This window comes from Melozone crissalis, unplaced genomic scaffold (genome assembly GCF_028551555.1).
Source record: "Melozone crissalis strain CALT ecotype California unplaced genomic scaffold, PUWL_Pcris_2 ptg000027l_1, whole genome shotgun sequence".
NCBI classification, from domain to species: Eukaryota; Metazoa; Chordata; class Aves; order Passeriformes; family Passerellidae; genus Melozone; species Melozone crissalis.
The window spans coordinates 86648644-86662705 of NW_026535805.1; the positions used below are offsets into that span (position 1 = coordinate 86648644).

Genomic DNA, 14062 nt, shown 5'->3' on the forward strand with positions numbered 1-14062 from the left:
ACTTGGAAGGTCTGTGTCAAATGATAGCACATATTAAAAGCTTGCCTAATTTTTTGTTGATCTAGTGTTGTTGGGAAGGTTTTTAATGGTTAAGATGATACCTGAGCAGACCTGGTTACTTCTGAAGAAATATATAAGAAAGAGTCTTTGAGAAGGGGTCTTCTAGGAAAAGTAATCAGATTTCTCTTCTGCAGTACAAGATTAAACTTTGCTTGCAATTGCTGAGGTTTCTTGTATGTCAAATCGAGATAGGTGTAGAAAGTTAAAAAAGCACTACAAGCAATCCAGTAAATGCCTCAAGAAACTAATAGCTGAGTTAAAAGCCAATAGAAGGGAGAGTTCCAGATAGACCAACAAGGAGAACATGAGGAATCTCAGAGAATATAACCACCCCTTTGATGAAAATGCAACTTGTGCAACAATTATAATCACATGCTGCTCTTAGCCAAGCAACAGCACAGCAGAAATCTGTAGATTACCCAGGAGAAAACATCTCCTGCCTGCAAACATACCAGGGATGCTTCAGCACACTATTTCAAACCAGCTTGGAAAGTGTACCCCTGACCTCAGCTGTGAGCTCATAAACACAAAAGGTAGGGGAGACTGGGAAGATCATGAGCACAATTTAAGAATCATTCAGATTAAGCTGATAAGCAGAGTTCAAAGCAGTTTAATTATTATGAGAAAATACAAAGCAAATTTTTCATTTCTACCAAGAGTTCAATTCTGAAATAGCAGAGACAGCAGACAGGACTCCAAGAATGGTCATGACATTTAAAACAGCAAAAGGTACTTCAAGTAACTGCTCTGTCTACATGAGCTTTTTAGGAGCTTCTCAAAAATGACTGCATTCCATGAACTCAGAATTCATTTTTCTATGACAGGCATCGAAACAAGAAAAAGCTGTTTGCCTGAAGATGTCAAAACAAGTTTTAAGTAAGGATGCAAATGTCCAGAACTTGTGTGTTACACATAGGTGAGATACAGGCCCGAAGGTTCCTTATCACACCCTAATGTGTTGATGGTATCAGCAGAGTTTTGGGTGTTTTCATCTGAGATTCTCAGTGAAAGAACCATCTGAATGCCACTCTCTACATGATATTTTACATTCAGTACACTGCCTTTCTGGTTTCACTCCCTTTTTTTAAAGGGGGGGTGGGCAGAGAAAGAGGTTCCATAAAACATTTTGATCCCTGTCCAGGCTGCTTAAATACAATAAATTTCCCATTGGAAGCAGAGGGAGCCTTTTGTTTTGTCCATCTTCATTAGCTTGCTGCTCTGGTTTGTAGCAGCTTCTGTCTCTACAGGCTTCAAGACTTTCAGAAACAGAAACTTTGCATACAGCAAACACAGTTAAGCTTGGAAATACTGAGCCATGCTCAATTTTCTAGTAAAATTCGAAATGACATGAAATTAAACAATTTAAATAGAAATAAACAACAGGAATACACAAGGCAGAATGGAAGTGGTCCCAGACAAATGATTATGGTATCTCATCCGTGAGAAAAAACCTAATAAGTGTCACACCTTATCTGTAGCAAACAAGAAAAGAATAATCACAAGATAATCTTTAATTATTGAAGAAGCAATCACTGCATTGCAGGAAGGACATATGCTATGAAATATTACCCCAAGTACAGCCACAGATTCCAGATTTGTTAGGAATCTCTGATTTTGAGCTTTTATAAAAGCACATGAATGTACAGTATCACTATAACACATATATGACAGAAAAACAACAGTCAAATCAAATTTTAGGAGACCACAACAGGAGAATAGGGACCATTTTTTTGTTTCATATTACAAACTTAAAAACTTAAGTTATTTTTATAAAAGAAAAGTTGAAAAAGTTCTGAAACAATTATTTTTGACTTTCCCATTTACACAAAGACTGACAACAACTAACTATTAAGAATATCAAAATGTATCAAAAGGGCTAACACTGAAGAAGCCACTAGGGAATCATCAACAGTAAGTCTTCTGGGTAAAAAAAGAGGAAAAAAACCAGGAAAAAAAACCATTTTTCTCATGATAGAGGCTAGCTATAACTTACCCATCAATCTAATACACTATGAAAAACAAAGAAAACACTCTTGGTTGGGTTCAGCTTATGCTGCATTTGTCCCCACCACATGTGTGTAGAGCTCTGCCTCTTCCACTGTGCAAGGTTCCAGGGCCACACTAGTAAAATAATCATAACACAATACAATCAAAAATAGGGATTGATTTCTTCACCACGTAAAAACTGAGACTTTATGTTACAACATGTCCCTAATCTCAGACTATTATTTTTTTCTTGGGTTTTTTGCACTTGGTTAATTCATATAAAAAATCTGTACATGGAATGTTAGTATAGCTTAAGGAATTGCCTACACTTCTCACCAATCAAGAGGCACAAATAAAAAGCACAAAAGGTCTCTATGTGTTAGAACAGCAGTTCCTCTGACACTGATGATTTTTAAAAATTGTTTTATGTAGAGAAAAGTGATGTAATGCCTTTTGTGTTTGAAGCAGTGAGAGATATGAGAGGACAGAGAATCCTCCAGCTGCTGGATGCCAGTTAAAACATAATGAAAAAAATGTCAAACTAACTGTCATGTTCTAAGCATGAGGATTACTTGGAAACAATTGCAAACCCTCTGAGAAGTAAATGCTTATTCCCATTCCATGAAGATGTGACCCCACCTCCAAAGACACTGAATAAAGCTCACCTGAGACAGCATCATACAAAGCTGCAACAGCAGCGCTCAGTGCACCAGCAAGAAAGGAACATGACCAAAGAGCATGTTCTGAACATCTGCAAGAGCTGTTCTTTCATGCAACTGAAGCATAAAGTGAGTAATTACATTGGCCAAGTATGCAGGTGTTAGCCATTTTTAACAAAAACATGTAAAATTCTCTTGAGCAAGAGCTGTGATACACTAGCTTCTCATAAAGAGACTTGCAGCCTGGAAGCTTTTGTACTCAGCAAAGTTTTGACTTCACTGACAGTTTGGCCTTCTTTGTCTATCTAGTAGGAGCTGGTGAAAGAGAACTTTCCTAATGACCTGCCCTTTCCACACTGCTGTTCAGAAACATGTACAGTGTCAGCTGATAAAACAAAGCAGCACCGAAAAGTTTCATTGGTAATAACCCAAGTATCAAAAAACAAAGTATCAAAATAGTCAGAAGAGGAAAACAAGGTTCTAAGCGCTTTTTGAGTAAGTAGGTCATGGCCTTTTTTAACAGAAGAAAACAGTATGGCAATGCTTCAAGACCAAAACATCAGTCAAACAAGGAATCACCTGAGATTACAGCAGCATTCCATCTTCAAAAAAAAAGAATTCTTAGTTGATATCTCAGAGAATTTTTGGAGGTAAAAACAAGATATCAAGAACAGAAGCAGAAAAGAGACTGTGCTCTTGAAATTCTTCAGATTCTTCTCACAAAGGTGAGCAAATGAACAGAGAAAAAATATTGTGTCCCTGATGTGGAGAAAGGGTTCCTTCATCTTCCCTTCATGACACCATATGTACGACATTGCCTTCTTTAGAAAAACAGAGACAAACCAAATGCTCAGCTCCAAACACAAATCCTGCAGAGTAAAGGTAAGCAAAGAGAAAAAAGCATCCCTCTAACACTTCTCTAGCATCAAGACTAACAATTATTGAAGAGGCAGCACAGACTACTCCTTCCAAGGATGCCTGAGACAACCTTTTTCCAACCAGAAATGTTAACCTATGCAGGCAGGACAGGGGGCATTCTTGCCTACAAATTAAAAAGCAAAATCCTACAGAAACTTTATCTTTCATTATGAAGAAGAGCATTTGAGCTCTCACTCTGACCACACCTCAAGAGAAGTCATAAAGCCCATACCCCAAAGTTTTATATTAGCATTTTCACTTCCATCTCCCTTTAGCTCTCTGTACAATTTTCTATTTCTCCTTTTTTGTGTACCTAATTAAACAGGTCCTTAGGTTAACTATTTGTGAACTTTCCAATCTCCAATCTGTGCTTCACCATAAAGAAATAAGATCTACATCACAAAATAAAAAAGTAAAATGTAAGTTCACAGAGTGATTGCCCAGAAGTCATTTCACATTAGGTTCTGAATTTGAAAGTCTAAAGCTGCCTTCACCACATACCATCCTGTAAATAAGTTCTGCATTACAATGCCAAAAGCACTCATACTTCTAAAGTTAGGTGGCCTATTATTGTTACTTTGACCTATCACTGTTCCTTGAATTCAGATGTTTACTTTAGAGCTATACAACATATCATATTCTCATTAGATCTGTAAAACAAGCAACTGCACTTAGCCACAGCAGATGACAACAGCATACAAAATATATTAACTGGGAATTTTGAATATAAACCATGACACCTGATTTTCCAAGGGTTTTTGAATGATCATCAATGGCCCAGTATTAGAAAGCAAGGGATAATAAGTGAGACCTAAAAATATACTTTTTAGTGGCATCTGTAAAAGGTAAGTCAGTAAAAAAATCACCCAACATCCACATTAGCACTACTTATACTACCAAAGTGTGTATTTCATAGCAATATAGTATTTGCTGGCATACTAATCTCTACAGGACACATTTTGTTAAGTATTCCTCCTATCAGCTCTCCCTTCCTTTATATCTTTGGTATCATTTAATCTCTTATTGATATGGAATACTTCAATTGCACAAACTGACAGCTTTTGCCAATGTTTTTCCCCACTACATGGTTTGACCTGTTCACTTGCTCCTTCCATTTTTATTTCCTCACCTCCTCACTAAGAGCTTCTCACCACACACAGTGTTTTTCTTTACTATCTTACCATTCCCCAGGTTACCACACTCCTAATCCTGCAACTGGAATTCCATCAAGACTTCCTAATATAAGGATAGCCAACAGGATCAAATCTGCTTCTTTTAGATGAAGTGAGTATAAAAACAAGTTGAGCTCACCACCCTTTGACCAGACCAAAAATAAAGATCAAACAAATGGTATCACTTTTTGTCTGACTGTTCTGTGCTTCTGGTTTTAGCTTCATTTCCATATGAATAGTTGCACTGCCTAATTATACTATACACTCAATCTAAAGCATGCAGAGAAGAATGAGTCCATGGCTACTTGAAGCAGGATGTTACAGCAGCCATGAATCCTCAACCTCTTTTACACAATTTCCTCTTCCTACTGAAGGAAGAGCTCAGACCTACCACTACAGAAGTAGTGTTTTATACAGATGTAGTAATTATTGCCCATAAAAATTCCAACATCAAAACTATCATTACACAAATTAAAGTTGATATTAGGACATGCATTAATTCCAAAAAAAGTCTACATCTCTGAAGCTGCTATCAAAACAAGACCCCACAGTTTTAAAAACATGAAGAAATAAAGAAAATTTTTAAAAGCTGATAAATATTAGGAAGCAAAGTTCACTAAACAGTCCTATTTGTAGCACTTAACATCTTACAGGAAAGCATAAAGAAGAAAAAAATTACAGGAAAGCATAAAGAAGAAAAAAATTACCTTACTTCAGCTGGTGGATTTTGTGAGTAAGGATTTGCAGAGCATGCCAAAATCCTGACTACAGCTCCAGGATGATAGGTTTCCAGAATGTGCACTGCAGTGGGATAAACTGGCTCTTCAAAAGCAAGTTCCACATAGTCCTGGCTACAGAAGGTGGATGGAGTCCTCTTGAAAGGCAGCCGGGCGCTCGGGCAGCGATCCCACCAGGTGCCGTAAGTTCGAAAGACAGCAGTCTGGGTAAAGTCACCAGAACTAGGGTACACGTTGGGAATCCCTGCTAAATTCCACATGGTATAGGACATGCTGTTCTCACTGCCATAGTGAGAGCTGAAATCCAGCACTTCTTTGGCATACTGAACTATCTCAACGTTGATGGGCAAGGCGCGGGTGTTGGATTCAATGGCCCTCCGACTGTTCATCTCTCCTCTCGTCGCTGTCCTCGCCCGGCGCCGAAGGCACATGTAGTAAAACATGCTCAGGACTGTTAGCATGGGAAACACTGGTGGCATCTAGATAGGTCTTAGGAAGATGCAAAAAGTCAGGAGTCCTTTGTAAGTTGCATTAACTGCCTGTGGTGTTTTGGAAAAGAGCTGATAAAACAGAATGAATAAACACAGTGAGCTGACACAGGATTCTTAGAAAGCAAATTGTGCCGTTTTGAATATCGTCTTAAACAAAGTACTGCTACTAAAATATTAATAAATTATTGTATTTTATTGTAAGACAATTGTTTAGTTGGAAGCTACTAAGTGTGGCTTCCCATTTACTTTTTACCTTACTTGACATTCCTTTTTTGTTTAAAAAAAAAGAGAAGATATGAAGAAATATCAGCCAAAACCAGCCCTCAAGCAACAAAAAAACTAATGGTCAAAATAAGCATTATCTTTAGGGATTTATTACAAGAAAAGAAAATTGCAGTGACTCAGGGAAATGAATTCAAGTATGAAATGAAAGCTGGCCCATGCTGTAAATAACTGTGAAAGCATATCTGAAGATACACCTTCCCATTGTGAAGACACCATTCTTAAAACCATTGTGAATGGTTTTACTTTCTTAAAAGAAGAGTAAATGGTCTTAAGAGTGAAAAGAAGGAGCTTTTGGGCTGTTAGTCTAAACTTAATCTACTGCTTCCTCTATCAGAGCACTAATCTGAAACAGTCACAAAAATACTGCCTTTACCGTTTGAAGCTGTCCATGACAGCACACAGCAACAACAGAAGGGTCATCAGCCTCCCGAAGGATGCTCAGAATTCACTAACAACATCATCTTCCTTTAAACCATGCAACAAATGAGGTCTTCAAAAGAGTCCTGGCATCAGAAGCAGAAGTCCCCATAGAAAGCATTTTAATACTGACAAGAGAAAATATTTTCATTAAAGTAGCAATTCAGTTAAACACAAAATGTACTAGATCTGCATACTTTAAAAACCCAACACAAAATATACTATTAATTAAGAATATTGATGTGCTTTACAGAGACGACATCAACACAAATAAAACAATCAAATAAGCAGGTTTAGCAATTAGAAAAAGCTAAATTAAAGGTAAGCTACTTTACTAAGGTTTTCTGTTTACAACAGTGAAGAAGCATTTATATAGCTGAATGTTCTCTACAGGACACAGGAGGGCTGTATCATATTCCCTACTAATAAGGATCCTCTTACATATGCTTGTCCCATATTGAGCAGCTGCTCCATACCTGCGTGATGTAAACTGTGAGTTTTACCAACACACAACAAAATGTGCAGTGTATTCTCCAATTTCCACTGGCACTACCCAACACACTCAGGCTATGAGTTCACAAACTTTCTCACAAACTGGCCTTCTCATTAACTTGTCCATCAGCTTTACTAAGAGAGAATAAGGAGTAACGCCTGTAACCCGTTAGAGGCCAAGCAGGGATGACTAAGCATGTCTCAAAATAGAATAAATGTTTCTTCAACAGCCCCTGCGGGAGTTGCCGCTCAGTTTACCACAGGATACACACTGTGGTAATCTCTGAACCAACAGATGTGACCCTTCTATTGCAGGAGACACCTCAAGTAACAACAAACACGATGCCTCACACTGACAGGCAGACAAACCATGTATTTAATGTCTGCAATGGGTACAAGTGAGACCCTAATATAGCATTTTTGGGAGCATACGTTTAAAGTAGGGTAAATTACTAAACAAATGGAAACTTTTTAAAGTCTCTACACAGATCTAGAGTGTGTTTTTTAGGTCAGTCGCTTGTTCCCATACTCACAAACACACAGAGATGTACAAATAGCTCTCTTTGGCGTGAACATTTCCAGCAAGAAGGCACTTGTGGTAACAGATAAGGAGAGGCTGCACTATCTGCCCATTTTACTCATGACAGAAGAAAGTTAATTATTAACGTGCTCAATTCTCACTTTCTTGCCTCTTCTATTACTGGCTTTTTATTTAGTTTCACATGATGTAGCTGTCCAGGACATGAATTACTCCTGATACTCTGTGCAGAAGGGAATGCATAAAACAATATGCCATATCTACTTCAAGCTCCCCTGAAACACCAAGAACCAATGTCACATTTCCCACAAACAACCTAAGCCACCCTTCAGAAAAGACACTGGGAAAAAAAGTAGCACAATCCTGAACCTTTCCTCCTTAAAAGAAAGAAAAAAAAAAAGAAAAAAGAAACAACTCCAAACTGAAAATAGTTATTATTTTATTTTTTCAAAGCAAAGATGCTTTGATGTAAGATGTAAGTAAAGATTACAAATACATTCTCCTTCTGGATTTTCCCCCTCTTAAAAAGAAAGATCTATTTAAAGAATATGTCAACAGACAATAAACTTCAACAAATGTTCTGCTATCAAGCCCTGAAATCATGGCTAGATCAGCATATACACCACCTTCAAACTCAAAATTTTACTGATTAAGAGAAACATGGCATTACAGATCTCAATTTTAAGAATCATTCAGCTGTGGTACTCGAATATCAGTGGGAATCACTTATCTCACATATGCAACCTACACAACCTGACATCTGCACTGCAAACTCCAGCCTTCCTCTGGCCACAGCCTGCAGTTCTTGTGGCACTGTCAAACCCAGCTGTGCTCCTTATCTTAGCTTGTCCAAGAGCAGCAAAACCATCCAGCAGTTCAGGGCTGTATGTCAGCCAGCTGGCCAGTTTAAGCCAGGTCTAAGAGAGGAAATAACTTGAAATCATGCTGCAGATTTTCCATTAGCAGTAATGTTAATTTGGGTCATTCTCCCTCTAGCAACTTAACAATTTCATAAAACCTGTAAAAATTTGAAATCCTTGACACTGACACAACTTTATCAATTTTGGCTGGCATTGGTCAACAGGTCAAAAGTAAATAAGTAGGAACTGAAAGCTTTCATGTAAACTTACTAGTCTAAACAACAGAAGTGGAGGCAAAATAAAGAGTTAAAAACAGTATCAGATATAGTAGCTTATAACAAGAAAGACAAAACCACTGTAAAAGAAGGATTAAATAACCATTAGGACTACAATACAAATAGGAATTCTTCTTCTGGCACTTTAAAAGAAGCATTAGGAATTGTGCAGCGTTAAAAAGACAAATGAAAAATTGCTCCAGAGGTTAAAGGATAATAAGCTAGTGAAAGAATTACATTAAATACAGATCAGTAGGGCCAGATGATACAAAGAGATTTTTTTCAGGAACTACCAGAAGTCAAGCTGATTTCTAATTAACAGGATTTAACTTTGCAAAAAAAGATAAAAATGCAGACTCAGGTCTACGCAAAGCATCACGATAAACAGCTCTGGAGCTCATGTACATGCAAAGTTTATGTCAAAAGCTCCCCCTTCCCTCAAATTGCTTGGTTATTTTAAAGAGATCCACTTAGGCCCATGCAACTATGCCTTCTGATCTCTGGCTGGGTCTTTGGCCTGCTGTATATTATTAATTTTTTTTTTTTGGTACAGGCATAATTATGCTAAACTAAAGCCTAATAAAGGTTTCTTATAAGGGTGTCTTTTCATTCTCCTCCCAAGCAGCAGCCTTCTACATATTTTATTTCTTTTATATTTTTTTTTCCCTGTCAATACCATTAAATGGACTGAAATAGTGCTATGAAATACCAGAACCAGTTTTCAGTCTGATGTCCCCAAACCATCTTGGTGAGTGCTGGCTTGAGGGGGGAGCAAGACTGCACAGGTCCCAAGCCAGACCAGCTCAAAGGACTCCCAAAATGTTATCTCTACTTTTACAGACAGGACTCCAGAAAACCACTTTCGACTAGACTTGGAATAAAACTTTTTAAAGCAATATTTTCTTTCAAAATACATTGGAGTCCATCACGTTATTTACAATATCTCCTACCCAGACTATTATGTAATTTATAACTATTTCAATTATATGGGCAAGTCTCCTTTTTCTAACCCTTCTTTTCTTCATGCTATACCTACAGAAAGGCTTCTAAGACTGTAATTCACTATTTCTTTCTTCCAAGCACAGAAAACCTCGACAAAGTAAAACATCTTACAGCTTCTGTACAGATCTCATGGGAAAAGGCACTAATTAAGTTAAAGCATTCCAAAGCACTAGACCTCTTCAGTCTACTTTGCCTCTTTTTACAGGGAATTTTTGTATACAAATCTATTTTCAAGCTTTGAAGCAACCCATCCAATTAATGACTCCTGTACTTGAAAAAACAGCATGAAGCTGAGTCAGGGCAGGTTTAGGTGGGTATGAGGAGAATGTTTTTCACTCAGAGGATGGCTGGGCATTGGAGCAGGCTCTCCAGAGAAGCGGTGACAGCACCAGTCCTGTCTGAGTTCAAGAAGCATTTGGACAATGCTGTCATGTCATTGTTGGACTGTCCTGTGCAGGGCCAGAAGTTGGACTCGATGATCCTGATGGGTCCCTTCCAACTCAGAATATTCTATGATTCTACCTGTTCATTTCGGTTAGCTTGGCAAATGCAACTTCTCAATAGCCACAATTTTATCCCATACAAGCAGAAACAGTACAGAGCTATTCACCAACCAGACTGCTGAGAAAAGGTGGGAAGTACACAGAAAAATACTTGAGATTTCAAAGGGCTGTGAAATGAAGGATTTCTGTGAAAACATAACAAGTAACAGATACTAGATTTAGGAAAAAAAAATGGCACATTTTATCCCTGAGCCATCCCTGGAAAAGCACATGATAGGAAAGAGTTTGTACTATTTCAAGAGAAGCAAATGTTGTACATGCTAGTCATGCATACACCAGGTTTGATTTTTAAAGCCAGTGAAGTAATAATTCCTGTTTACACCAGCTTTGCTAATCTCACATTTGGGAGCAGTGAGCAATTCTCCTTCATCTGACTATAAAAGAAACAGCAACATTGACAAATTTCAAAGAATGTATAAATGACAAAAACAAGGGCTCATATGATCTCTGAAGAAAGATTAATGCAATTTAATATGTGTGTCTTAGATAAAAGACAGTAAATGGGAAATCTCTTAATTATCTTTGTACACTAATGCACAGAGGGAATACTGGATCCTTACATTACAGTCTAAAACAGAGTACTTTTACCACAGGTTAGCATCTCTTGCTGTTAATTACCATGATTATACCAACATCTACACTCAACTTGTTGAAACTAGAAGCTATTCTTAATTAAAAATTAATAAGCTATTACAGTAGACTTTAAACTCAGGCCCCATTTGCTGTGTTTCTTCCCATAATATATTCTGGCACTAAAATAAGCCACTTCACACACACTTCTAACTAATAATTCTACTGTTTGAAAAAAATTGCAATATATTGCAATTTTATCTATCTAAATTCTTACATTGTCTTCATGAGCACCAAAACAGGCAAAATCCAAGAATTTCTGGTTACTTCAGTGACTGCACTCCTGCTAGGACCAGACTCATGATGTGGTTCAGCACAGAGATACAATGGAGACAAAAGTTCCTTTGGCACCTATTACACATACAAAGTGTCTTATGGAGGCAGCTTTCTCAGACAACAGAAATTGTTTCTCAACATGAGTAAATCATCATGTAGCCCTTTCTATTGACAGTCTAAAGTTACCAGCATTATGCCACTTCATTCTCACCAACAACCCTTCCAGCTGTGATGAAACTCTCCCCTTCATGTAAAAAAAAAAAAAAATTAAATTCCCCACACTACTTTTAAAAAGAAATTAGTGTGCACTTGTCTTATTTGCCTTTTCACTTTTCTCTTGAGATATCATACAGCCTCTCCATGCAGGCATACTCTGTACAGCATTTACTTGTTGGTCAGCTGCTTCCTCACTGCAGGGATCGCAGGTATTAGGCCATGCAGTTGGTACCTCTCACTGTCACAGAATTAATGAATCAGTTGGGTTGGAAAAGGCCTCTGAGATCAACAAGTTCAACCTGTGACCTAAAAGCACCATGCCACCCAGACCATGGCACTAAGTGCCATGTTTCCTTAAACAGCTCCAAGGACAGTGACTCCATCACCTCCCTGGGCAGCCCATTCCAGTGTCTAGCCACCTCTTTGGTGGACAAATTCCTCCTCATGGCAGACTTAAATCTCCCCTGGCACAGCTTAAGTCTGTGTTCTCTCGTCCTAATCATGTCCGTTCACATCCAACTGATGTCCATTTGTCAGCCTGCACTGGTAGCAAATAACAATCCACAAGAAGTGAAGCACCCCAAAGTACACACCTAAAAAATGAAATAAAATAGTATCGCTAGTTCAGCTCCTATCCTGCTTTCTGTCGTGTTGTGAAGCCGTGTAAGTGTGGAACACCGCAGGGACCGAGCAGCGGCGGCGGACCCGCAGGGGAGAGGAGCACAGCCCGTGCCAGCCCTGCCCGCTTTGCCTGGTCCCGGCACTGTTCCTCCCGTCCTCCCTGCTCCATCCCATCCCTACCCCTTCCCACTCCTGGGGTGCCCGCGCTCCCTTCCCCGGGGGGAACAGCTCCTTTCCCCGGGGCGCAGCTCCCGCCGAGGCCTAGGGACAGCGGCGGGCAGGTGCGGGCGGGACTGCCCGGTTCCGCCGCTGCCTTCTGCCTCCCCTCCCCGACAGCAGCGCCGGCCCGGCCCCGCCAGCCTGCCCTGGGCGGGCAGATGGGGAGCGCACACCCGCGGCCGCCCACCCCCGCCGCGCAGAGCCGGCCCCGCACCGGGGCTGCTGCAGGGCCCGCCGCTGCGGCCCCCCCGTGCCCGCTCGGCAGCAGCACCACTACCGCCGCCGCCGCCGCCACCCTACCCCGTCCGGAGGGCGGAGCTGCCCGGGCCGCCGGAGCCGCCGCCGCGCCGGGCGCCGCCGGAAGCAGCGCGCACGGAGGGCGGCGGGGGCGGGAACCGGGGGAAGCGGCGCGGCGGGGGCGGGGCCGGCGGCTGCGCCTGCCCGAGCCCCGGCGTGGGGCGGGCCCGTGCGGGCAGCGGCGCGGAGGGTTTGCTGTGGGATAGGAGAGTGCTGGAATTGCAAGGGTTGGAAGGGCCCTTAAAGATCATCTAGCCCCAGCCTCACTGCCATGCGCAGGGACCCCAAGCACTAGAACAGGTTGGTCAAAGCTCCATCCAACCTGGCCTTGAGCAGTGCCAGGGATGGGGCATCCACGGCTTCTCTGAACAACCTGTTCCAGTGTCTCACCGTCCTCACAGTTAAGAATTTCTTCCTGTTGTCTAACATAAATTTCCCCTCTTTCAGTTTGTACCCATTACTCCTTGTCCTTCCACAACAAGGACACGTGCAGAGTCCCAGGAGCTTCCCTGTCAGCCCCTTCAGACGCTGGAAGGTTGCCATGAGGTCTCCACAAAACCATCTCTTCTCCAGACTGAACAGCCCCAGCTTGCCTTTTTGAGGAGATGCTCTAGTCTGGACTTGCTTCAAAACTTTCATGTCGTCCTTACGCTGGGCACTCCATAATTGTACACAGTACTACAGGTGGGATCTCACCAGAGCAGAGTAGAGGGGGGAAATCACCTCCCTGACCCTGCTGGCCCCACTGCTTTTGATGCAGCCCAGGACTCATTGGTTTTCTGGACTATGAGTGCACACTGCTGGCTCGTGTTGAGTTTTTCATCAGCCATCACACCTAAGTCTTTCTCCACACTGTGGCTCTCAGTCACTTCTCCATGCAACATGTAGGTGTGTCAGGGATTGCCACAATCCTGGTGCAGGACTTCACACTTTGCTTTGTTGAACTTCATGAGATTCACACCAGCCCACCTCTCAAGTGTGTCAGGGTCCCTCTGGAGGACATCCCTTCCCTCCAGGCTGTTGAGTTATTGGATGTTGTGCTTTGTGACTCAAGCCCACTCTGCTTTGTTCCTTGTTAGCTCTGCAGATATGAAGGCCATGGTGAGGTGGGTGCTGTGAGCCACTCGCTCAGGATGAGCCCCGGCTTGGTTTCTCACTGAACTTTTTACCAGTCTTGCCCTAGCCCCAGTCCAGCTGGGTTATGCTTTCAATGTCATGTTTGAGTTCCTAGCATGCCATAAGGGCAGCCCTGTTTTTAATTGATCTTAACAAGTACTTACTCCATCACACTGTGGTGCCTCTTGGGTTGCCACCTGGTGTATTGCAAAGGAAGTGTCATATAATTTAA

The 14062-nt window shown here is 41.0% G+C and overlaps 1 protein-coding gene across 1 annotated transcript in view; it reads right to left on the minus strand.

The window, feature by feature from the left end:
* FBXL4 (F-box and leucine rich repeat protein 4) overlaps positions 1 to 12770 on the minus strand; it is a 53724-nt gene extending 40954 nt beyond the window's left edge. The window contains exons 1-3 of the mRNA XM_054279837.1: positions 12718 to 12770; positions 6682 to 6853; positions 5503 to 6092 (exon numbers count right to left, since the gene is read on the minus strand). Of these exons, the coding sequence (XP_054135812.1) occupies positions 5503 to 6011 (509 nt within the window). The 5' untranslated portion in view covers positions 6012 to 6092; positions 6682 to 6853; positions 12718 to 12770. The remainder of the gene's footprint in view (positions 1 to 5502; positions 6093 to 6681; positions 6854 to 12717) is intronic.
* Between the last annotated feature and the right edge of the window lie 1292 nt (positions 12771 to 14062).